This window comes from Protopterus annectens, chromosome 9.part0 (assembly GCF_019279795.1).
Source record: "Protopterus annectens isolate FY-2018-M chromosome 9.part0, PAN1.0, whole genome shotgun sequence".
Taxonomy (NCBI): domain Eukaryota; kingdom Metazoa; phylum Chordata; order Ceratodontiformes; family Protopteridae; genus Protopterus; species Protopterus annectens.
Genome location: NC_056743.1, coordinates 1,475,574,501 through 1,475,598,532, shown reverse-complemented (window position 1 = coordinate 1,475,598,532; position 24,032 = coordinate 1,475,574,501). Strand labels below are relative to the sequence as shown.

General features: G+C 38.5%; 1 protein-coding gene across 1 annotated transcript in view; it reads left to right on the top strand.

Moving 5' to 3' along the window:
- LOC122812125 (adhesion G protein-coupled receptor E1-like) overlaps nt 1-24,032 on the top strand; it is a gene marked incomplete in the record, with an annotated part of 2,110,064 nt that overhangs the window by 939,764 nt on the left and 1,146,268 nt on the right. The window contains 1 exon segment of the mRNA XM_044084415.1: nt 617-769. Within this exon segment, the coding sequence (XP_043940350.1) occupies nt 617-769 (153 nt within the window).

The window sequence follows — 24,032 nt, the reverse complement described above, 5'->3', positions numbered from 1 at the left end:
GTCCATTCACTTTGCACTATGCTTATTCTGCAAAGCATTTATTTGTTTAATAAGTGTGCACTAGCTGATACTGACTGTGCTGAATGGTGCTTTACCAGTGGTAGATATTGTCGATAGGATATCAATATATATCTATGTACATAGATATATCAACATACTTTTTCCCTTTGTTTCCAGTTTTCATTATGGAAAGTTGTCAGAGTCTATCAAGCATGATTGTTGCTGGCAAAAAAATTCCTCCAGGACAGGAATGTTTTGTGCATTAAGTATCTTTATGAGTGCAGCATTTAAAGTCAGAGTGCAGGAGATGCAAGGTGTTTGTCAAACAAACTTTGACAAATAGAAATAATAAGCTTGTGTTAAATGGTTTAATTCCAGTGATGAGCTATCCACTTATGTGTGCCTTCTTCCTCCAAAGAATCTAAAGATAATTCCACCGTTTTTCTCCAAGCCAAAAATAAAGTAAGATAGGGTTAAGCCTCTAAAGAAGAGGGAAGCCTACAACTTAATGGCCATTTTTTGTTTGTTGTCTAGATAGTTAATAAATGTATGCAGCTGTCATTTGTTTAAAAGTCATACCTTTATATATACTTGCTATTTTGTTTTGTGAACACAGATATTGACGAGTGCAAAGAGAATAAGGGGATTTGTGGTAACTACTCTATCTGCACCAATACCCATGGAAGTTACTACTGTACGTGTCAACCAGGGTTCAGGTCTATGTCTGGGAAACAGGACTTCACAGATACAAAATCTGCTTTTTGCAGTGGTAAGACATTAATGCTGTAAAGACATTTTTTCTAGTTCAGTAAAAATGATTTCTATGTTTATTACATCACTCATATGTTACTAAGATATCTGTTTATATAATTTAGTTTTTTTGACCTACAGATTAGAGACTGTTAAACTTAAGAATTGGTTTAAACCTGGCATTGCTAACACAGTTCAGTATCATGAGAAAGAAGTTGTAATAGTAAATCATTTGTTGTTACATATAGTAAGTATCAAGTTTTCCAGATACAGTGATAGTATATTCACAGCCATTAAAATTACTTAATTTTCTGCCTGTTGTAGATGCTAATAGCACAATGATCTATGCTGGCTGCCTTCTTTTCAGGTCTGTGTCAGCTACTCCATCACACCTTCTGTCATCAAGTTTTGAATGTAAGTAAGGGCTTAATTCCCATGAACCACAGAGCCAGCTCAAATTACATCATAGTCAGCAATTTATATTGAGAATCACACCAGTCAACTAATAACCAGTTTTACTGTATGGGCCTGGTCACTCACTGACACTCAGCTTTATCATCTGTGTGTGTGTGTGTGTGTGTGTGTGTGTGTGTGTGTGTGTGTGTGTGTGTGTGTGTGTGTGTGTGTGTGTGTGTGTGTGTGTGTGTGTGTGTGTGTGTGTGTGTGTGTGTGTGTGTGCGTGTGTGTGTGTGTGTGTGTGTGTGTGTGTGTGTGTGTGTGTGTGTGTGTGTGCGTGTGTAGATACTGATACAGATAGATGGATATTACTCTTTAATTCATGCTGACAGTTGCCTGTGCTTGCTAGTGTACTGCCTGTCTTATTTTATGCATAATACTGAGTTCATTTATTCTTATATTCTGTGATTAATTTATGTATAACTGTTAACTGTTTTACAATTACGCGCTACTAGTATTATTAAGTATTTGTCAGTGTCACGCTGATTTAAATTAATATGTATGACATGTGTCTCTGATTATTTCAAGTCTTGGTTTTTCTCTCAAGGATTCCATAGAAAATGGAATCCTTCCAGTGGGATGTTCCCTGCCACTAAACAAATAAGTAAACCTATAAACAGGAAGGAAATAAATAAGGCCATGTTTAGTTGTTGACAGGAAAAGTACGTATGAAGCAAGTATGATTAATCTATGTTTCAATTATTGCACGATTATTTAATTTTTTTCAGCCAGGTAGTTTCTCCTTGTTTTCCTCTTTTGAAAGTGACACCAGATGAGGGATGCTTTTTGTCTAACAAAGACAAGGTTCGTATATAAGAAAAAGAATATGCAATGTTGGTTTGCATAAAGTATCAAAAAGTAAAGACAGTGTAAAGATTAAAATGGCATACATAAAATGTATTATACAAAATTAAACCTAGAGTGCAAGCAGATAGAAGCAAATGTACTTGTGATTCAGATAAAGGTTAGTTTTGCCAAGATTAGCCTGTCATGCACCATATTTGCTAGGTGGCAGAACCTAAAGGGTATTTTCGCAAGCCCACAAGAAAAAAAAGAGGGGATCTCACCTCAGAAACTTTGATTGCAAGAGGGGATCTATTGCATATCTTTTAATTATTATCAACTCCAATGAGAATGAATCACCCAAAAAGGATGGAATGCCTTTGGAAAAATCAGTGGTGGATACAGTGAGATGTGACTACTTTGGTATCATTTGACTGGTTTTCTTCAAGACATCTCATTCCAAAACAATTGTAAGCTGCAAAAGAATTAATAACAAACACACAGAAATAAATGTTACATGAAGATTACTTACCGTATACATATTTACATTCATAATATTAACAACTATACAAGATCTTCAAAAGCTTAAGGTCTTCTAACACTGGTATTAGACAGGTAAGTAAGATAAACTTTCTCAATCTCTAAGCCCTTCTCTCATCATGTAATGCCTCATCATCAGGCTCTATGCCCTTCCCTCATCATGTCATGCTTCATAATTAGGATCTAACCCCTTCCAGCATAATGTCATGCTTTAACATCAGTCTGTAACCTCTTCTGTCATCATGTCATGCCTCATCAGCAGGCTCTAATCCCTTCCCTCATTATGTCATGCATCATCATCATCAGGCTCTAAGCCCTTCCTTCATTATGTCATAGGTTCATAGGTTCATAGGTGTGTACTAGGCTAATGGACCTGGAGCCTTTACAAGCCTGGCCCATAGACGTGCCCTGGCATCATGCCGCCCGATATTAGTTCCCAGTGCCTCTATCAAGTAGAGCCACTGGAGTGATCCTTGGGGTGAACTTTCTATTACCCCTTCATCGCCTCTATGTAGGCGATATGAGACAGTGAAGAAGTAGAGTGTGTTGAGTCTGTCCATGTAGGACAAGTGTTTAATGCCTAGCATCTTCCTTGTCAGGTACTTTTGTGGTCTCTCCAGCAGTTTCAGGTATCTAGTGAGGTACATGCCCATTGGGGCATGATAATTGATGATTGGTCTAATAAGGGAAGAGTAGGGAGAGAGAGAGAGAGAGAGAGAGATGGCCTCTTTTTTCCTGGATGCAAAACCTTTGGTAATGAGATGAGCCACATAGAAGGCCTTTCTGACCACAGTGGCAATGTTTTGGTAGAAGGAGAGGTTGCTGTCAACTGGCATACCCAGAACTCTTATAATGCCTTCAGTGTTCAATGGGCTCCCGTTGATATGGTAATTAGTGGGAATTGAGTTTTTAACAAAGGGGATGACGACACATTTTTTGGCATTGAGCTTAAGGCCATTATTTCAACACCAGTCATTGGTCTCAGTGAGGCCTTTCTGTCTGCATCACTTGTTGAGCTAATAATGGCTCCCAGCTTGCAGTCATCTGCAAACTTAGTCAGCCAGAGTCTCTTTGTGTTGGCCTGGACTTCTGAGAAGTCGATGCCGAACAGGAGAGGACCCAGGACTAATCCCTGTGGGACTGCACTCGTGACTGGTCAGCAGTCTGACTTGGAGTCCGCTAGTTTCACACTGTGTGTTCTATCTGTGAGCCAATATTCAACCCACCTAGTGATATAGGTGTTGATGCCTAGTTTGGTGAGTTTATCCATGATTCCTGAGTGAGGAATGGTATGAAAGGCCTTGGCCAGATCGATAGGCTGTATGCCCTGCCTTACCTTCCTCCATAGCCCTGGTGACTGACTCAAAGAAGTCAACCAGGTTGAGCATGCATGATCTCCCTTTCATAAAGCCAAATTGCTTGGTGTCTAGAGTTTGGAGATTTCCTCTATCTTTGTTAATCACGTCCATAATGATGTGCTCCATAGCTTTACATATCAGACTCGTCCAGCTAATGAGGCGATAATTCCCAGGGTCTGTAGTTGCTCCCCCTTTATGGAGATTGATGACTGTATCAGTGCAACATTCGGTAGGGACAAATCCTGAGGTAAGGCTGTGACTGAACAGGGCACACAAATGTGGTGCCAGTTCACTTTGCAGTTCATGTAGAACACAGTCAGGGATATTATCAGGTCCCATGGAAGCTGTATTCTTGGCCTTGGCCAATGCAGCTTTAACCTGTGCTGCAGTAATGCTGGGTGCCTGGCATTCTTCTGGGTAAGAGAGGGGTAAAGATGGCACTGAATCTGTTGGCCAGTATGTTGGCAATATTTGTTGGCTATATAGGTATAGGAGGTACTATTGTGCAGTAACTCAGAGCAAATCTGGGTATTGCCGTGGAGATTCTTGATATAGCTATAGAAGGCTTTGTGATTGTTTTTAGTGTTTGATGCAATTCTGCCTTCATAGATGGCTTTAGAGAATGTGATGAGGGATCTCGACTTTTTGTTGAGGCTAATAAGAGAGTTTTTCCAGTCTTGGGACTTCACCCTTTTCTGCAACAGTTGCTTCCTTCTTTTGTAGAGTTTATTAATGGCAGGGGACCACCAGATTGGCTTCCTTTTTTTTGAGGAGAGCATCTTGGTTCTGTTGGGTATGGCTAGTTCCATGCATTTGTGTAAATGTTCATACAGAGCATTGGTGTAAACTTTGGCAGTCATGCAGCTAATTTCCATTGGCATGGGTTCTGTGAAGTTATCCACCTCTATTTTTAGGTGTCCAAAGTCAGCTTTGGAGAAGTTTTTCAAGGTGGTTACCTTCGCAGGGGATGTGGGTGAGATGTTGATTTCCATGGGATTTAGTTTATGGTCAGAGCTGACCATGGAGGGATTGACTATTGGTGTAGAGCAACAGTCACCCATGTTAGTAATAACCAGGTCAGGGATGTTGCTTCCTCTAGTGGTAGTCAGAATGAGCTGGTCCAGTACATTGGAAATGATGAATTCCAGGAAGCGTTCGGCCAGTGTATTGGTACTTGAGTAGTTTTCCCAGTTGATGGAGGGGTAGTTGAAGTCTCCTAGTAAGAGAGTGTTGGGCTGGACCTCAATAGATTCCAAGGTGCTTAGGAACATGGAGTGAGAGTCTAGGGGCATGGTTGGGGGCCTATAGCAGGCTATGACCTGGATCACCATCTTACCCAATGTTAGTTGTACCTGAAGTATCTCAGACATGTTATGCTGGGCTACTAGTCTGGATGTGTGCATATCCTTTATGAATATGGAGACACTACTGCCTTTGAAGCTTTGCTCCATGTTTCGGGGCCAAAAGGTGTGGAATGAGTTATATCCTGGTAGTGCAGGGGTGCTTTCTGCCACTTTAAACCAGATGTCTGTTGGATCACAAATGTCATTGTTCTCCATTTTGAGGAGTGCTTCAAGGCAGTGCATCTTGAGATTTAGACTTCTAGCACTGAGCAGCATGACCCTCAGACTGCATTTATTTATAGCTGTTACAGTGGTAATTTGGTCTTTGGAACACCACCTAAAAAAGGCGCTACAGTAGTGGCAAGAGCCTTAGCCAGTACCTGGAAACCCAGGGGTGACAGATGCAGACCATCTCTGGCAAAGCATTGAGGTCTGTCAATCATATCATCCCAAGCGGACAGGTACTGAATCCCCTTAGAATGACCCAGAAACTTAGCCAATTGTTGAAGTCAATCATTTTTTGTTTGCACTGCGGTATCATTCTGGATGATGGTGGGATACTGCTCAAGGCTAGTGTCATACCTGCCTGGGCCACATAATACCAGAGCTCCACCATTTCCCTTTTCATGTAGTCCAGGGAGGTGCATCTCAGGTCATTCACACCCACATGGACAATGACAGAGTCATACTTGTACTTGCTATGGAGTGACTGAGTGCATGTGTTATGTGTCAAATTCTGGCACCTAATAGACAGGTGAGTGTTACCACCTCCTTATTCAACCTAGTGAGTGGGACATCTGTATGCCTCACTATTGAGTCACCTATGATTAGTGTATTGGGAAAGGTGTTTAGCCTTAGGGGCTTAGGTTGAGGGGCACACTGTGGAGGTGAGCTATGTTTCCTGCAGTTTGTGCTGTGTTGTGGTGGTTGAATGTGTTTTTTGTTTTGGAGGTCTCTACTTTTTGGGTAAATTTCTATTGAGAATCTCCATGAAGGTGGGTGTGTGGTTTGTGTTTTTATGTGAGAGCTGTGACAGTGGGTTTTCTGGAGGGCTATGTGCTCCATGTGGTGTGGTGCAGGTGTTGACCTTCTCCTCTTGACCAGCAAGTCTGGTTTTTAATGGAGAGTGCATAGCTTCCAGTTTGGTGATATAAGTGCATCTCGCACAAGTCTGAGTGTTGGGAGGTAAGAGGAGAGGGTTGTCTGTGTACATGAGGCAGTTGCTGCACTGTCTCAGAATGCCCAAGTGCACCAGGTTAATAGGAGAAAACACAGGCAACTTCCCTTTAATCATGGCAGGAGGGGTGGTCATAACTACTACGTACTAGATAAACAAATAGAGGCGGTGAATAACAAAAACTCCAAAATCAGAAAACCAATGTAGAAATGGAGAACAATGGCAAATATGATTCTTTCTGGCCAACGTTTAATTACCAAGACACAATACACTCAGTAAAGTAGTTTCGTTATACAAGTTCTATTGTGAAACATTAACGCTATTAACCACTTGCGTTTTTGTCTGCTATATCCAGACTTCATCAGATGAACCTTTGCTTAAATTTCCACTCCCTTTTATAGTCTGTCTAATGACTTTAATTAATAAACACGATTTGAATAAATTAACAAAGTTCAATTCCTTTACACACTTTCCTTAAATAAATATACTTCCCTATCACTTAAAAACACTTCATTTAATAACATATTAAAACATTTTAAAACAAATGGAATCTTTCTACATGTTTATATAAACTCATTTCCTTTATGTAATCAAAAACTAAATATAAAAATATAAATATAAAACAATTCATTTTATGGTATCGACTGCCATCTAGTGGAAATTCATATTATTGTCATGTAGGACCTAAAATTAGGAACCTTTAAAAACCTATCCTTTGTATTAAATAAACCCCATTTTAATATTTGTAAAATTTATGAAAACACCTTTTAACAAATAAAATGTAATGGATTTGCAAAAATTAATTCTAGATGGATTTTATATGTTTGTTAACAACATATCATTATAATTTAGTTGCCCTTAATTTCAGAATTGGTAATATACTTATATACTCATTCAACCCAGGTGGGTTGTATGCTTCTAGTGTTACCTGCCACCAAAGCTCCCTATATTCTACTTTTTCCTCCCAGGGGCCCCCTCTTATATCTCTTTGGGTGTGTTCTAACACTGTAAATTTAAATGTGGCTCCTATGCATTTCTTAATGTGTTTGAATAAGGCATTTGTGTCCTTACAATTCTTAATATTATTAAGGTGCTCATAAATTCTTCTTTTGAGTTTTCTTTCTATTTTCCCTATATAGAAGGAATCACAGATCCCACAGGTAGCCATATAAACTAGCCCCGTAGACTCACAATTGTAATAATTCTTATTATAGGATTCTGGATATAGCAGACGAAAACGCAAGTGGTTAATAGCGTTAATGTTTCACAATAGAACTTGTATAGCGAAACTACTTTACTGAGTGTATTGTGTCTTGGTAATTAAACGTTGGCCAGAAAGAATCATATTTGTCGTTGTTCTCCGTTTCTACTACGTACTAGAGCTATTTCCGTGAAGAATGACTAGAGCTGATGGCACTTAGGTGTGCCACAATAATTCCTACAAAAACCTGTTGAAGTGCAAAGTGATTAGACTATTTAAAGTACAAGAGAGAAAGAACTAGTAAGATCTAATGGAAAACCTGAAAAGCATTCTTTCTGGCACCAGCAATAGTTTGCCTCAGCTGGGCCCCACAGTGTGGAGCTTAAACAAGTGCAATCTCGTGCAAATGCAGGCTTTTAAGCCAGAAAGTTGAAAGGGATGGAAAACTTCCCAAACAGCCAATAAACTATAATTTCTGGGCCAGAAACCACTCCTCTTGTAATAGATAGGCTACTTAGTGCTTACCACTCACACTGATAAGCTAGATGACTTCCGTCCAGCACATAAAGGCTGGGGGGGGGCTCAGAAGCTTACAAACAGTCCGGGATACAACAAATCTGTGTCTGGACTAGACTAGTTACAGGAAAAGTGGGAAACAGGTTCAAATGTGGGATTTTAAACCAAAAAGTTGAAAGGAATGGATAAACTGTCCAAACAACCATTAAACTACAATTTCTGGCACAGAAACCACTCCTCTCATGGTAGATAGGCTACCTAGTGCTTAACACTCCCACTGATTAGCTGGAAGGCTTCCCTCCAACATAGAAAGGCTTGGGGGGAGCTCAGAAGTTTACAAACAGTCCTGGATACAGCAAATCTGTATCTGGACTAGACTAGTTACAGGAAAGGCAGGAAACAAGCTTAGAACTTTTTTATACAGAAAAGCAGCTAAAACAGCAGTAGAAACAATTTAAATGCAGTGCAAGCTAGCACACTTTAGTGTGTAGCAATATTAAAGCAAATACAGTTTAAATGAATGCAATTAAATTAAAAATGACTAAAAACAAGTGCAGAAGGTAGTAAATTAGGAAAAAATCAAGATGGGGCACTTAGAGTATCAGAAAACAATGCCAGCAAATATATAAATAATTTAGTCAAGCAAAAATTAAGACAGTGCAGAACTCTTAACAGTCAAAGAGTGCCAAAAAATATACTTATCAGCTCTATGTTTCCAGATTGTTTGAGAAGCACAGTCAGAACACAAGGAGATTCTAGCAATGGTAGATTCTAGCAAAGTGTATTTCTTTCTTTTTTTTGTAAAGTGGAAAGTGAGAAGGGAGGAACAGAAGATAATTCAAGGTTAAAATAACTAACTGGGTTGGCCTTGTCATATGTTCACTCTGTATTAGGTAGAATGAGCTAATGACACTAGACTGGGAGGAGTGTCCCAGATCAAATTTACAGTAGGGGCAGGCAACTGCAAAGCCACCAATTATAAGAACAAGATACCAATAGGGAGGGAGGGTGGTAAACTATTTTAGGCAGAAAACACTACAGAAATGTTTATCACAGCAGAAAAACAGCAGTGAGCCCCTAAATGAAAGTTTTGAACAGATAAAGGAGCAAGGAGACTCTAGAGAATGTTTTTAACTGCAAACAAATCAGTTATATGATACACTCCTTGGCAGGAAATCAGAACAGACAAGCAGATAATCTCAAGATAATTCCACTGTTTTTGTCGAAGCCAGAAATAATGAAGATAGGGTTAAGCCTCTGAAGAAGAGGGAAGCCTACAACTTAATGGACATTTTTGTTTGTTTTCTAAATAGTTAATAAATATATGTAGCTATCATTTGTTTAAAAGTCATATGGAGAACATTTCCAGTTAATATCTTTCATACAGGGAAACTAGCTAAAAAAAACTTTACAAACAGTGTGACAATAAAAACCTTATTTTTTAGGCCCTGTAAGGCAGACAATTTTAGTACAACCATGCAGATTAGTTTATAGCAATAAAATACAGTAAAAAGTATTCAGCAGACAATAGAAGGTGCTATAAATGGCTAGAATAAGCAATAACCAGTAAAAATAAGCAAATAACAGGATACGTATTGTTATATATCACAGATCACAGTTATGGTCAGTGACCCTCCTCTGCTCATCTCAGTGTGTATAAACAGAAATCCTCTTAAAGTTAGGGCTTAAATACCAGAATGTACAACCGGAAACAACTTGAAAATCTCAAAAGAACCAATGAGTCTTTACTCCAAGGCCTAGACCAGCCAAACTATACCAGCCAGCAGCCAATCAACAACAATTACACTCACTAAAGTTGAAGAAGAAAGACTTCTGCTAAGCCAAGATGGCCTGGACCATGTGTAGAGAACAAACAAACACTGCAAACAAACAACCATGCCACAGAGACAGCAGACCTGAATTAGGCCGTGCTACAGCTACTAGTTACACTAGTTTAGGCAGGAAACACTACAGAAATGTTTATCACAGCAGAAAAACAGCAATGAGCCACTAAACTAAAGTTTTAAACAGATAAAAGAGCAAGGAGACTCTAGAGAATGCTTTTAACTGCAAACAAATCAGTTATATGATGCACACCTAGACAAGAAATCAGAACAAACAAACAGATTCTTAATAAATGGAGAAAATTTCCAGTTAGTACCTTTCATACAGTGAAACTATCTAAAAAGCTTTACAAACAGTGTGACAAAAAAAAGTTATTTATCAGGCCCTGTAAGGCAAGCAATTTTAGTACAACCATGCAGATTAGTTTATAGCAATAAAATACAGTAAAAATTATGTAGTAGACTATAAAAAGTGCCATAAATGTCTAAAATAAGCAATGACTAGTAAAAATAAGCAAAGAACAGGATACTTATTGTTATATATCACAGATCAGAGTTGTCGTCAGTGATGCTTCTCTGTTCAGCACAGTGTGTATAGACAGAAATCCTCTCACAGTTAGGGCTTAAATACCAGAATGTACAACCTGAATCAATTTTAAAAAGCTCAAAAGAACCAATGAATGCTTACTCCAAGCCCTAGACCAGCCAACCTCTACCAGCCAGCAGCCAATCAACAACAATTACTCTCACTAAAGTTGAAGAAGAAAGGCTTCTGCTAAGCCAGGCTGGCCTGGAACATGTGCTCAGAAGAAACAAACAAACATTGCAAACAGACAACCAGGCCATAGAGACAGGAAACCTGAACTGGGCTTGTGCTACAGCTACTAGTTACACTATTTTAGGCAGAAAACACTACAGAAATGTTTATCACAGCAGAAAAAACAGCAGTGAGCCACTAAATGAAAGTTTTAAACAGATAAAGTAGTAAGGCAACTCTAGTGAATGCTTTTAACTGCAAACAAATCAGTTATATGATATCCCCCTTGGCAGGAAATCAGAACAATCAAACAGATGCTTAACAAATGGAGAAAATTTCCGGTTAATACCTTTCACACAGTGAAACTAGGTAAAAAAGCTTTACAAACCGTGTGACAGTAAAAACCTTATTTATCTGGCCATGTAAGGCAGACAATTTTAGTACAACCATGCAGATTAGTTTATAGCAATAAAATACAGTACGAAGTATGTAGTAGACAATAAAAAGTGCTGTAAATGGCTAGAATAAGCAATGACTAGTAAAAATAAGCAAATCAAACAGGATACATATTGTTATATATCACAGATCAGAGTTGTTTTCAGTGCCCCTCCTCTGCTCAACTCAGTGTGTATAGACCCTCGAACCAACAATCCCTGGCTTAGGTGGCCACTGCCTCATAATCAGGGTGTATCCCCTTCCCCTATCATGTAATGCGTCATCCTCGGGCTCAAAGTCCTTCCATCATAATTTCATGTCTCACAGTCTTCACTAATTCTCCAAATGTTTTTTGACACTCATTATGCTAACATAGAGAAATGACCTTAAGATTTTTAATTGCATCTTTCTTTAAACTCTCTTGTACTTTGAGTTTTTTTTGTCTTGATCTGTGTTGATTATAACATTTGTATCTGTACATAAGATTTTATATCTGATCTTTATTTTTTTGTGTAAATTTTCAGATTATGTTTTACATTTATATTCCTGGCTAGTCTTGGCCATGTTCTCTACTCAGGACCAGACACCACTCTACCAAGGGCTTGTTTGTTTGTATAGTGTTCATTCACTTTGCACTATGCATACTCTGCAAAGCATTATTTGCTTAATAAGTGTACACTAGCTAATACAGACTGTGCTGACTGGTGCTTTACCAGTGGTAGATATTGTTGATAGGATATCAATATATATCTATGTACATAGATATATCAACATACATTTTCCCTTTGTTCCCAGTTTTCATTATGGAGTGTCATCAGAGTCTAAGAAGCATGAGTCCTGCTGGCATAAAATTCCACCCCAGAACAGGAATGTTTGGTGCTCTGAGTGTCTTTACAAATGCAGCTATTAAAGTCAGAGTGCAGGAAATGCAAGGTGTTTGTCAAACAAGCTTTGACAAATAGAAGGAATAAGCTAGTGTTAAATGGTTTAATTCCAAAGATGAGTTATTCAGTTATGTGTGCCTTCTTCCTGCAAAGAATCTCAAGATAATTCCACTGTTTTTGTCGAAGCCAAAAATAATGAAGATAGGGTTAAGCCTCTGAAGAAGAGGGAAGCCTACAACTTAATGGCCATTTTTTGTCTGTTTTCTAAATAGTTAATAAATATATGTAGCTGTCATTTGTTTAAAAGTCATATCTTTATATATGCTTTATATTTTATTTTGTGAAACACAGATATTGACGACTGCAAAGAGAATAAGGGGATTTGTGGTAACCACGCTATCTACACTAATACCCATGGAAGTTAGTACTGTACGTGTCAGTCAGGGTTCAGGTCTATGTCTGGAAAACAGAACTTCACAGATACAAAATCTGCTTTTTGCAGTTGTAAGACATTAATGCTAGGTCATTTTTTCTAGTTCAGTAAAAATGACTTCTATGTTTACAATATCATGTGTTACTAAGATGATATTTTTTTACAAGATTAACTTTATTGTCATTCAACCACATGCATGGCTGAACAAAATTTAATTCCTCCAAGCTCAGCATTTATCAGCAATAAAAAACCTTGCACATAACAAAAACAAAGTAAAAAACAACAGTACGAGCCAACCATTGGTGCCGAAAAACACAACTGCTACAATCCAACTCATGCAAAGTTTCAGTACAGCCGCAGGCACAGAAACATCAGCTGCTGTATCCTTGCATTCCATTTAGCCCAGAAACATTTCTCTAATCCACCTAGGAACCACAGTGCACTCCATCTCCACATCAGAAAACAAAATCCATAAACCGTTCCTCTGATGAACTTCCACAGCCAACCACACAGCTCTGAAACCTGTCCATATCTCCATCTCACCTCTATCCTGGATTACCTCAACAAGACATTATCCTATTTTGAATTTCCCGCTGGCAAACTCTGCTTCCGCCTCTGCAACCAATGCGCCAACTCGCACTGCAGGCCCAGCTTCAAGTTCCAAAGGTTAGAAAAAACAGAAAAACTACACATCGGGACACCATGGACATCACAACACAACCGTTGACACCAGACACACACCCGGCCAGAAGAACGACAGATTAGTGACTGTTGAGCTTATGAATTGGTATAAACCTGACTTTACTAACACAGTTCAGTATCATGAGAGAGAAGTTGTAAGTAAATCATTAGTTTTTATATAGAGCATCAAATGATACATAGAGACAGTGATAGTATATTCATTGCTGTCCACATTATTACCCCCCTCTTTAAATTTAATATTGCTATGTCAGTTGTGGAATTCTTCAAGTTTTGGGATCTATAATCTCCCGGGACTTGAAGTGGGAGACCAATGTAGGGTCCATCATAAAAAAAGGCACAACAGAGAATGTAGTTTCTGTGACAGCTGTGGAAATTCAGCCTCCCACAGGAACTGTTGTTGACTGATCTTTATACAGCAGCCATTGAGTCTGTTCTCAGCTCATCCATAACAGTGTGGTTTGGATCTCTGTCTTATCATGAAAAAAATAGGTTACATTGAATAGTCAGGTCTGCTGAAAATATAATCGGTACTAGTTTTCCCTCCTTACAGGACCTGTACTACTCCAGAGTCAAGAAAAGGGCAGGAAAAATCATCACTGACTCTTCATATCCAGGCCACCATCTTTCTGAAGTATTACCATCAGCCAGGCGTTACAGATTTATATGCACCAAAGCAAGCAGATATAAGAACAGTTTTTTCCACAGGTCATCAAGTTCATAAATGGTTCACTCAGCTTATTAGGCTGGGGTATTTTTTTCCCCAGGACTCCGAGGATTCTGCAATATTGTTTACATATTATTACTTGTTTCTTTCAGAGTTTATTTCAGTATTTTTTGCACTGAGTTGTACTTTGCACCTTGTATGTATATGTATATTTACTTTTTTGTCTTGATCTTAATAGTTGCATGTATGTCGCTTGTCTTGTTCTTAATAGTTGCATGTAAGTCATTCTTCTTGTTCTTAATAGCTGTATGTATGTTGTTTGTGTAATTCATGCTTGGAGAGTCACTGAAACCTGAGTTAAATTCTTTGTATGTGCGCATACTTGGCCAATACATGTGATTCTGATTCTGATTACTTAATTTTCTGCCTGTTGTAGATGCCAATGGCACAATGATCTAGGCTGCGTGCCTTCTTTTCAGGTAGGTGAGCTTGTGTCAGCTTCTCCATCACACCCTCCATCACCAAGTCTTGATTGTAAGTAAGGGCTTAATTCCCATGAACCACAGGGCCAGCTCAAATTACATCATAATCAGCAATTTATATTGAGAATCACTTAAACCAGTCAACTAATAAACACTTTTACTGTATAGGGCCTGGCCACTCATTGACCCTCAGCTTTGTTTATTGTATGTGTGTGTGTGTGTGTGTGTGTGTGTGTGTGTGTGTGTGTGTGTGTGTATATATATATATATATATATATATATATATATATATATATATATATATATATATATATAGATAGATAGATACACTTCAATTCATACTCACAGCTGCTTTTGCTTGCTAGTGTACTGCCTGTCTTATTTTGTGCATAATACTGAATCCATTTATCTTACCTTCTGGGCTTACTTCATGTATAACTGTTAGGAGTTTTACAATTACATGCTACTAGTATTATTAAGCATTTGTCAGTGTCATGCTGATTTGACATAATATGTACGACATATATGTTTTTGATTATTTCCGGTCTTGGTGATTTTTCTCTGAAGGACTCCATTGAAATGGAATCCTCCCAGTGGGATGTTCTCTGCCAATAAATAAGTAAACAAGCAAACAGGAAGTAAATAAATAAGGCCATATTTAGTTTATGACAGGAAACGTACCTATCAAGCAAGTATGATTAATCTATGGTGGAAATTCAATAAAGCTTACACGGTCAGTTTTTCCATGTGCATGTTGCAGCATGATGCAAACAGGGTGTGGATAGTTTTAGATTCAATAAACCACATGTAGTGGCGCACAATGACATGTATTCATGCGCATATACGGAAATTTTTGTGGAATGCACATTTCAGCAAAAGTAGTTGAAATTTATGCTAATGAAGGGAAACAACATGGTGGAGTGATCCAACAACCTTTAATAAAACAGTGTAGACTCAGTGTTCATGTTGGTAGTGTACGTAGAAATTTTCCACATACAGGAGAAATCACAGAAGCAAGGGCATGTACAAATCCATAAATATGAACCAAATTCCCATGAAAAGGTAACAACAGACATATAATTGCCCATGTATACATTGTGGATGTCCAATACCATCAATGGGGTGTGTCAAATTAGCATAATTTTTATTTTTTTTCCCTCATATTTGTGCAGTGAACTGCTTGCCACAAAATGGTTTGAGTCATTTTCCTGTGCTGTTGACCAGCTTACATGTCTACTAACCATACAGAATCCAGGCTGTCAGCACAGTTATTATGTAAATAAGTGCAAAAATTAGTGGATTATTTGAATCACAGAAAGCAGGAACCAGATAGGGATCTTCACTTCTTGTAGGCTCTTACACAGTGTTTATTTTTCCAATGGATGCCGATGACATTTTTATTGTATTGTGCCTGTTTGCAAAGTACGCCGCTTGTAGCAAATGGTTTTGGTGATGCATGCCTTGTTTGGGCGACTAGACCACCCACATATCAGACATGAGCTATATATCCAAAAATCAAAACCAGATGCATTTAGTTGACATTGCTGAGCACTGCTGGGCATCGATAACACATAGTAAGTGGGGCTGCGCTATGCTAATACCCTCAAGTTACAGGACTTTGTATAACAACTCCTGTGGTGACAGGTGTTAAGAAGTTGACTGGAGTACAAATTGTCCTGGGTTATAGTATAGGCTATGCAAACTTTTCTTATACTGTTGTGACATTGAAGCTTACAAAAATAAAGTGTAGAGTGCAGTAAATAGAATTTTCTGCATGTTTCATGACAACAGAGATTAAAATATAAAATTTTGACATGGCGTACCTTAGTTATGTACAGTTGCATTCTGCTGTGCAATGGTGCGCAGTGAAGCAGGAGCTTTAAATTATGTTAAGTATACCTTAAGAAGGTGAATTGCATCTTAATTAGCCAATCCCACATGGTGGACCTACTCAAGAAATGTATAAAATATAGATACAGCCTACATTGTGATTTTCCCTTGATACTTCAAGACCACTGGAGTAGAGACTTGGAAATTGTAACTGAGATAATGCTAGGGGCTGCTGCAGCTATTCTACATCTGTATATACTCAAGGCAGAAGTCAGTGCTGCTGGTGCTGCTGACCATAGGCCTAGTCCATGAAGGAGAAGAGTGTTTAGGTCCAGGGAAGCCTTCCAGGTGCTAAATGAGCTGGGGATTGTAGAGCACTGCAGGGTGGACAAGGACTGAGCTCTACCACCCTCAACTCAGAGCTAGAGCTAACTGACTCATCCCATTGGAAACTAAGGCATGTTTATCCCTTAGAATATTAGCTACAGGTACTTTTCAAAGATCAACTGGGGACATGATGGGTGTGTGACAGTCATCAGCCTACAGGATCTTCCACCAGTTCCTGGATGCTATGCAGTGATTATATATATTTTCCCCTTACTTCTAAGGAGAGAGCCAGCAATATGCAACAGTTCTATCATGTAGCTCACTACACTGTAGTACTTTGTGCCATAGATTGTACTCATGTACACATCAAGTCATCACTTGGTGAGCAGCATAAAATCTACATTAACTGCAAAGGATACCTTTCCATCAACTGCCAAGTCATGTGCAATGCCCAGGGGATTATCTTGAATGTGTGTGCTGGCAACCCTGGCAGTTATTACAACTTCCATATCTGGCACACACCACATATGTACCAGATGTAAGCTGGGGGGATATCACACAGGGCCATTTACTGCAGGATACTGGCTATGCCCTGGAACCTTGGATGTTGACACACATCAGTAATGCACATACAGCTATGGAAGAATGCCATAATGACGCACATGCACAAACTAGAAACATCACAGAGAATGTGTTTGGGCTTCTGAAGTCACGGTTCTGGTGCCTAGATATAACTAGTGGAGCCTTGCAGTATAATCCACACACATGTACACAAATATTCACAGTATGTGCTGTGCTCCACAGTCTGATCCTGTGGAAACAGGTGCAGCAGGATCAGCAAGGAGAAGGGACACACATCCCTCCTGCAATGCCTAGCTGACCACTGCCTCAGTCACAGGAGGACTCAGAGGAATCCCCAGCTGATGTCCCTGTAGGCAGACGTATGAATGCTCAGCATGCCCTTGCTTTGGTTAAGAGAATTCAGATAGTACATTCACTGACCACTTAGGGACCTAGGGACTAATACCTTTCTCCTACTCACATACATATATTAAAACTGATGCCAGACTACTCACACAAACTGCACCTATCCATGTATTGGCTGAGTACTGCTTGCATCAGACAGAGTCAACCCTGAACTAAAGGTATGTCAACCACTGCATTTGCAAGGTAAGGCCTGAATCTAGTCTGTATTCTTGAAGAGTATTATGTCATAGCCTTGTATCTACTACCTTGGTACATTATGCAAGTATATAGTGATGAGTGCATAGAGAACTTAAATTAACATGTGACTACAGACACTCATATCACTAATATTTGTCCATATGTAATTAGTAGGCATTAGGCATGAAACAGTCACACAGTCCTACCTCTGGAGAATACTGGTGCATAATTCAAGAGAGACATTAGAACCTGAGGCTAGACATTGTAGTTTCTGAGTTCAGACTTGTTTGTATACTAACAGTAAATGTGGTTCCCCCCCAATATAGGAATGCCCCCTTCCAACTGCCATAACAGTAACTTATCTACGCTACTCCCAAGCCCATGGTATATGTGTGTTTATATCACAATTATTATCCTCCACATTTTCAGGACAATTATATAGAACTGATTATACATTGTAGGTGTTAGGTAACTGATGAATTAACAAGAAACACAAACATGTAAGACAGAGAGATGTATATTTGTAACCATATTTATGACAGGTTGTGTGAGTTTTAACTGCTCTATGTCTAAATATAATACAGGGAAGTACTTGTACAATACACAGCACATGGTTTGATAGCAGTGTACATTTTTATGGAGGTGGTTGTGTGATTAATGACTCCAGTTCTTGCAAGCTGCTTCTGTGGGCAAAAGGACTAAGGCAGCTATCCTGTTTGATGAAGATGTATTGCTGTTGAAGGTTCTAATCCTGATATAAGTAGATGTTTGGAGGTGTATAAGCAATAGGTAGTGTGTTTTACAGACTGTGACTCTGTGTCTCATACTGTTATCAGCTTTGTCTTGTTTTACTTCCACATTTGTGCTGTGTGCTGCATGTATAAAATATTTTTGATAAGGCTTAGCCAGTCTGCGCGAAGCGCAGCATTGCAGAAACACGGAAAGAGGAAATAGAATTTATGTCAGACTGCCAACCACAGGCACTGGATACATTCAGTTATTGCCATTGGTAACTGGGAAATCCTGGCCTGGAGCAGAGACAAGAGTGGGCTGTAGTAGCACCTATATCTTACATAATAGTAAGTCTCAGATGGAAGCAGTGTGCCTCATGTTTGCACACTGCTTACCCATGCACAAACAGGTAAAGAGGCAAACATGCATGGGTGTACACTTAGTTAACTATAGCACAAATCCAATGCTTCTCATAGCATTGCATTATATACATACACCTATGTCCTTAGTGCCCTATTATTATCAGACCCCATGTCGCACCTATGACACATTGCCAATACAGGTACATCTACATATACTGACAATCTATCCATTTATTTCCCCACCAACAACAACACCAATAATCACAAGAACCCTGGGTCTCCTTGATTTATCCACACATATATCAACCACTGTATAAGTTGTAATATAGAATTTGTGTGCTCCCTCATGGACAAGGCCAATTGTTGGTGCTCACAGGCTTGCTCATTCAAATGCAACCAGACAAATATGTTCACTAAGGGTATTCTTGTCACACAACTAGCCTACTAAGCATGCTAGGCTACTAGCCTCAGATGACACTAAAAAGCAATGTGACTATGCAGGCTTCCCAAGCCGTTGTTTAACAGATGGCTTGATTATGTCATCTAGTATAAGTTCACATGCAGTCTTACATAAATCAGAATGGTGCCGTTGTGTATGTCTTAAGTATTGTGTTCTGTAGTCTCTGTGCTTCATCAGGTAAATCTTCTAATCTCACTGTGGTCAACTGTGTGTGTGTGTGATGGCTTGATTATGTCATCTAGTATAAGTTCACATGCAGTCTTACATAAATCAGAATTGTGCCATTGTGTATGTCTTAAGTATTGTGTTCTGTAGTCTCTGTGCTTCGTCAGGTAAATCTTCTAATCTCACTGTGGTCAACTGTGTGTGTGTGTGTGTGTGTGTGTGTGTGTGTGTGTGTGTGTGTGTGTGTGTGTGTGTGTGTGAACAAGAGTGGAAGTGTGTATCCCAATCTGACTTCCCAAAGGGCATGAAGTTTCATTGTTTTGGTGCTTGCACATGCATCCATTCCAAGAAGGCCACCAAACAGTGGTCACCCAAATGTCCTTCTGATGTCACCGACTATAAGATCACCTGCAGTACTGCTAAAATCAGACTTGTGCAGTGGTGGGTGCATTACAAGCTGTATTCTGTACCCTGTAAACACATATAGGTAGGGGTTCTATCCTCATTGCAGCTAACTTTGTGTGTGTTTGTGTGTGTGTGTGTGTGTGTGTGTGTGTGTGTGTGTGTGTGTGTGTGTGTGTGTGTGTGTGTGTGTGTGTGTGTGTGTGTGTGTGTGTGTGTTAATCCATAAAGAAGGGTGTAAGTGTGTATCCCACACTGACTTTCCAAATGGCATGGTTTTGCACTGTTTTGGTGCTTTCACAAACATCTATATGAGGCAGGCCAATAACCACTTTTCACCCACATGTCCTACTGATGTCATCTACTGTAAGATTATATGAAGTACTGCTAAAATTAGACTTGTGCTGTGGCACATGCATAAAGTACTGTGTTCTGTAGTCTGTAAACTTAAATAGGTAGGGATTCTATTCTCACTGCATCCAACTTGTGTGTGTGTGCATGTCCCCATAAAGATGGGTGTAAGTGTGTATCCCATACTGACTTCCCAAATGGCATGGTTTTTGCACTGTTTTGATGCTTGCACAAACATCCATATGAGGCAAACCACCAACCACTGGTCATCCTCATGTCCTGCTGATGTCATCTATTATAAGATGACCTGCAGTACTGTTAAACTCTAATATGTACTGTGGAGCATGCATTAAGTACTGTGTTTTGTAGTCTGTAAACTTAGACAGGTAAGGGTTCTATCCTTACTGCAGTCAACTTGGTGTGTGTGTGCCTCCATAAAGAAGGGTGTATGTATGTATCCTCAATGACTTCCCAAATGGCATGGTTTTGCCTGTTTTGGTGATTACACAAACATTCTTATGAGCCAGGCCTCCAACCACTGGGCACTGAGATGTCCTGCTGATGTCATCTGCTATAAGATTACCTGCAGTAGTGTTAAAATCAGACTTGTTCCATGGCACATCCATTTTGTACTGTGTTCTGTAGTTTGTAAACTTAGAGAGGTAGGGGTTTTGTCCTCAATGCAGTCAACTTGGTGTGTGTGTCTCCATAAAGTATGGTGCAAGTGCATATCCAGCACTGACTTCCCAAATGGCATGGTTTTGCACTGTTTTGGTGCTTGCACAAGCATCCATATGAGGCTGGCCTCCAACCACTGGTCACCCACATGTCCTGCTGAAGTTATGTACTGTAACATCACCTGCATTACTGTTAAAATAGGACTTGTGCAATGGAGTGTGCATTGTTTTCTGTAGTCTGTAAAGTTAGGCAGGGGTTATATTCTCACTGCACTCAACTGTGTGTGTATGTGTGTGAACTAAGAAAAATATGTGCACCAAAGCCAAATAGACAAACCAACCAAAAACAGGCAGAGGTTACTGATGGTCAATAAAAGCCAGAGAAAAACTTAGCATACACAAAACTTTAATTTATGCTTTCTTTAAGAATGACTTCTTCAGAATACAACTCACAAAATCATTTTACCTATATATAGAGTATCCGCGGTGGTGGTGCTGTGGTAGCGTTGTCACCTCACAGTAAGACGCTTACTGGTTCGACTCTCAGCTAGAGCGTCTTTTGCGTGGAGACATGCGTGAAGGGACGTACCTTTGTTGAATGTTGTGCGTTAGGGCTGGCAACTCAGCATGTAAAAATCAACTGCCAATCATTAGCAGACCGGAGTTCCGCTGTGGCGACCCCTAACCGGGAAAAGCCAAAAGACACAACATAGAGTAATCAATTAATCAATTAAAAAATCAATTAAATAAATAGTTATTCAATTTAATCTATCCTACATAATTAAGTTAAAGATTTTAGTATATATATATTATAAATGTATGCATTTTACAAAAAGTATAAAATACCTTGTATAAAAATATTATAAACAAAATAAAATGTTAAATCAATACTTCCTAACTTAATTTCCTACATTTTAAGAAACATTTTATGTTGATGCTTTCATTCAAACCTGGCATTTTATCAGCCTCCAACTTCACTTGACTTAATGTTTCTCTCTGTTCTAAATAGTTTTATAATCACCACCCCTCAAGTCACCTTCTACAACTTCTAATACAGAAAATAGAAATGTTTTATATTTATTGCATTCAACAGAATGTCTATAAAGAGCACTTTTTTCATCTTTAACTTTAATATAGTAGATATGTTCCCTCATACATTCCATCAAGCTGTGTGTGGTCATCCCTACATAAAATGCATCACGCCAACTATAAAAACTAATGTAAATCACCCCTCTGGTTCTGCAAGTGCAATACACTGGAACCTTAAAGGTGTGTTGTGTGTGGGCCAGCATTATGTAGGGACCCTCCAAAATGTATCTACACAAATTACAATGCCCACATTTGTGCATTCCCTTTTTATTAGTTAGGTATTGAAGGCTATAGGAATTCCAAGTGCCATCCCTCTCTAACAATTTTTTAATAATGTAATTGTTATGATACACAAAATTGGGCTTAGTCCCTACTACATCTAAAAGGTCATTATTACCTTCTAAAATATTCCAATTATTTTTAACAATATTCTTAATAAGGGGGCAATCTACAGACATATCCATATTAAATACTGTCCCACTTTTTTCATCCCCCCTATATAAGTGTACTTTATTCTTCACTAAGGTATTCCTGGATATAGGGGGATAAATACAACTCCTTTAGTTTAAAATTTCCTGCTTTGTCAAATTTAAACAATCAACATCATAACCCCTTGCCACAAACATATCAGTTATAATTTCAAATTCATCCAAAAGATCTACTTCGTTCATTGTCATACAACTTGCACATATATACTACCTTTTAGGGATATTTTTCTTAATAAAAAATGGATGATTGCTTTGATAACGTAAATACCCATTAGTAAATGTTTCTTTCCTATATATTCTACTATCAAACCACATATTTTTTTCGTCCCATTTCAAACAAACATCCAAAAAATTAAATAATCAAACCACATCCGCCCTTGACAAACCTCAAATATTTGGACATATAATTAATGTCAGCAATGAAGTTGCCTACTCCAGTGTGACTTGCCTCTAAAATAAAAAAACAAGTCATCCACAAATCTAGAATAATAGTGTATTTTATATTTTTTATACAATTGTGCTAAAACAGTGGTCTCCCAAAAAGCCATTACTGTGTTGGCATATGCTGGGGCTGCCTGTGACCCCATCGCTACCCCTTTTGTCAATTTATAATACACATCATTAAAGAGAAAAAGTTATTATTTAAAACCAACTCAATCAAATTGCTTACCAAATTGATATTGTTGTGTCCCAAAGAACTGTTCTGACACAGAAACATTCTTACTGCTTCCACTCCCGCTGAATGTGGAATGCTAGTAAATAAAGATACGACATCTACAGTTAACATCAAATGTCGATTGATATCAAATCCAAAACTCTGGGAAAACCCCCTTATTTTCTCAAAAAAATTCCAAGAATCTTTTAAATAGGAATTTAATTTCTGTACTACTGGATTCAGGAATGCATCTATGACCAAAGAAATACCCTCGGTCACAGCTAGAGTAGAAAACATTATAGGTTTAAATGGGGGGGTTTACAGGGTTTTTATGGATCTTCGGGATGCCAAATAATACACCTACTCTTGGTTTTTCAACTAAACAAAAATTATACATGTCCAAATTAATTTCCTGATTCATCAGAACATCATATAAAAATGAGTGTATATATTTATAACTTCACTGTATGTCCTGAGCATTAACTTTAACATATTCTTCATCATTGTTCAAAAGATGTAACAAAATATCCTTATATTGATCAACATTCATAATGACTATATTCTCACTTTTATCACTTTTCATATACCGCAAATTGTTAAAATTCCTTACCTCTTTTAAGGCTTTACGTTCAATGCTCAATAAATTATCAACCCACCTTCTGCATTTGTTGTTTAAGCACTTCTTAATATCGTGTAAACACATTTGTTCAAACACACTATAGTATGACATAAACTTGTAATAAAACAAGAAGGTTTAACAAAATTGATGGAAACTTTCTTATATAAATATTGCAAGTTTAATTTACATATAAATTGTTTAAAGTCTACTACTGTTTTGTCATAGTTAGCCCTTTTTGTGGGAACAAAATTAAACCCATATTTCAGTACCTGAATCTGAGCATCCGTTAACACAATGTCCGATAAATTAATCAAATCAAAGTTTTCAGTCTGGTTTCTTACTGCTCGTCGGTGGAAGACTCGGAGGTTGTCAAGTCCCTCATTCTC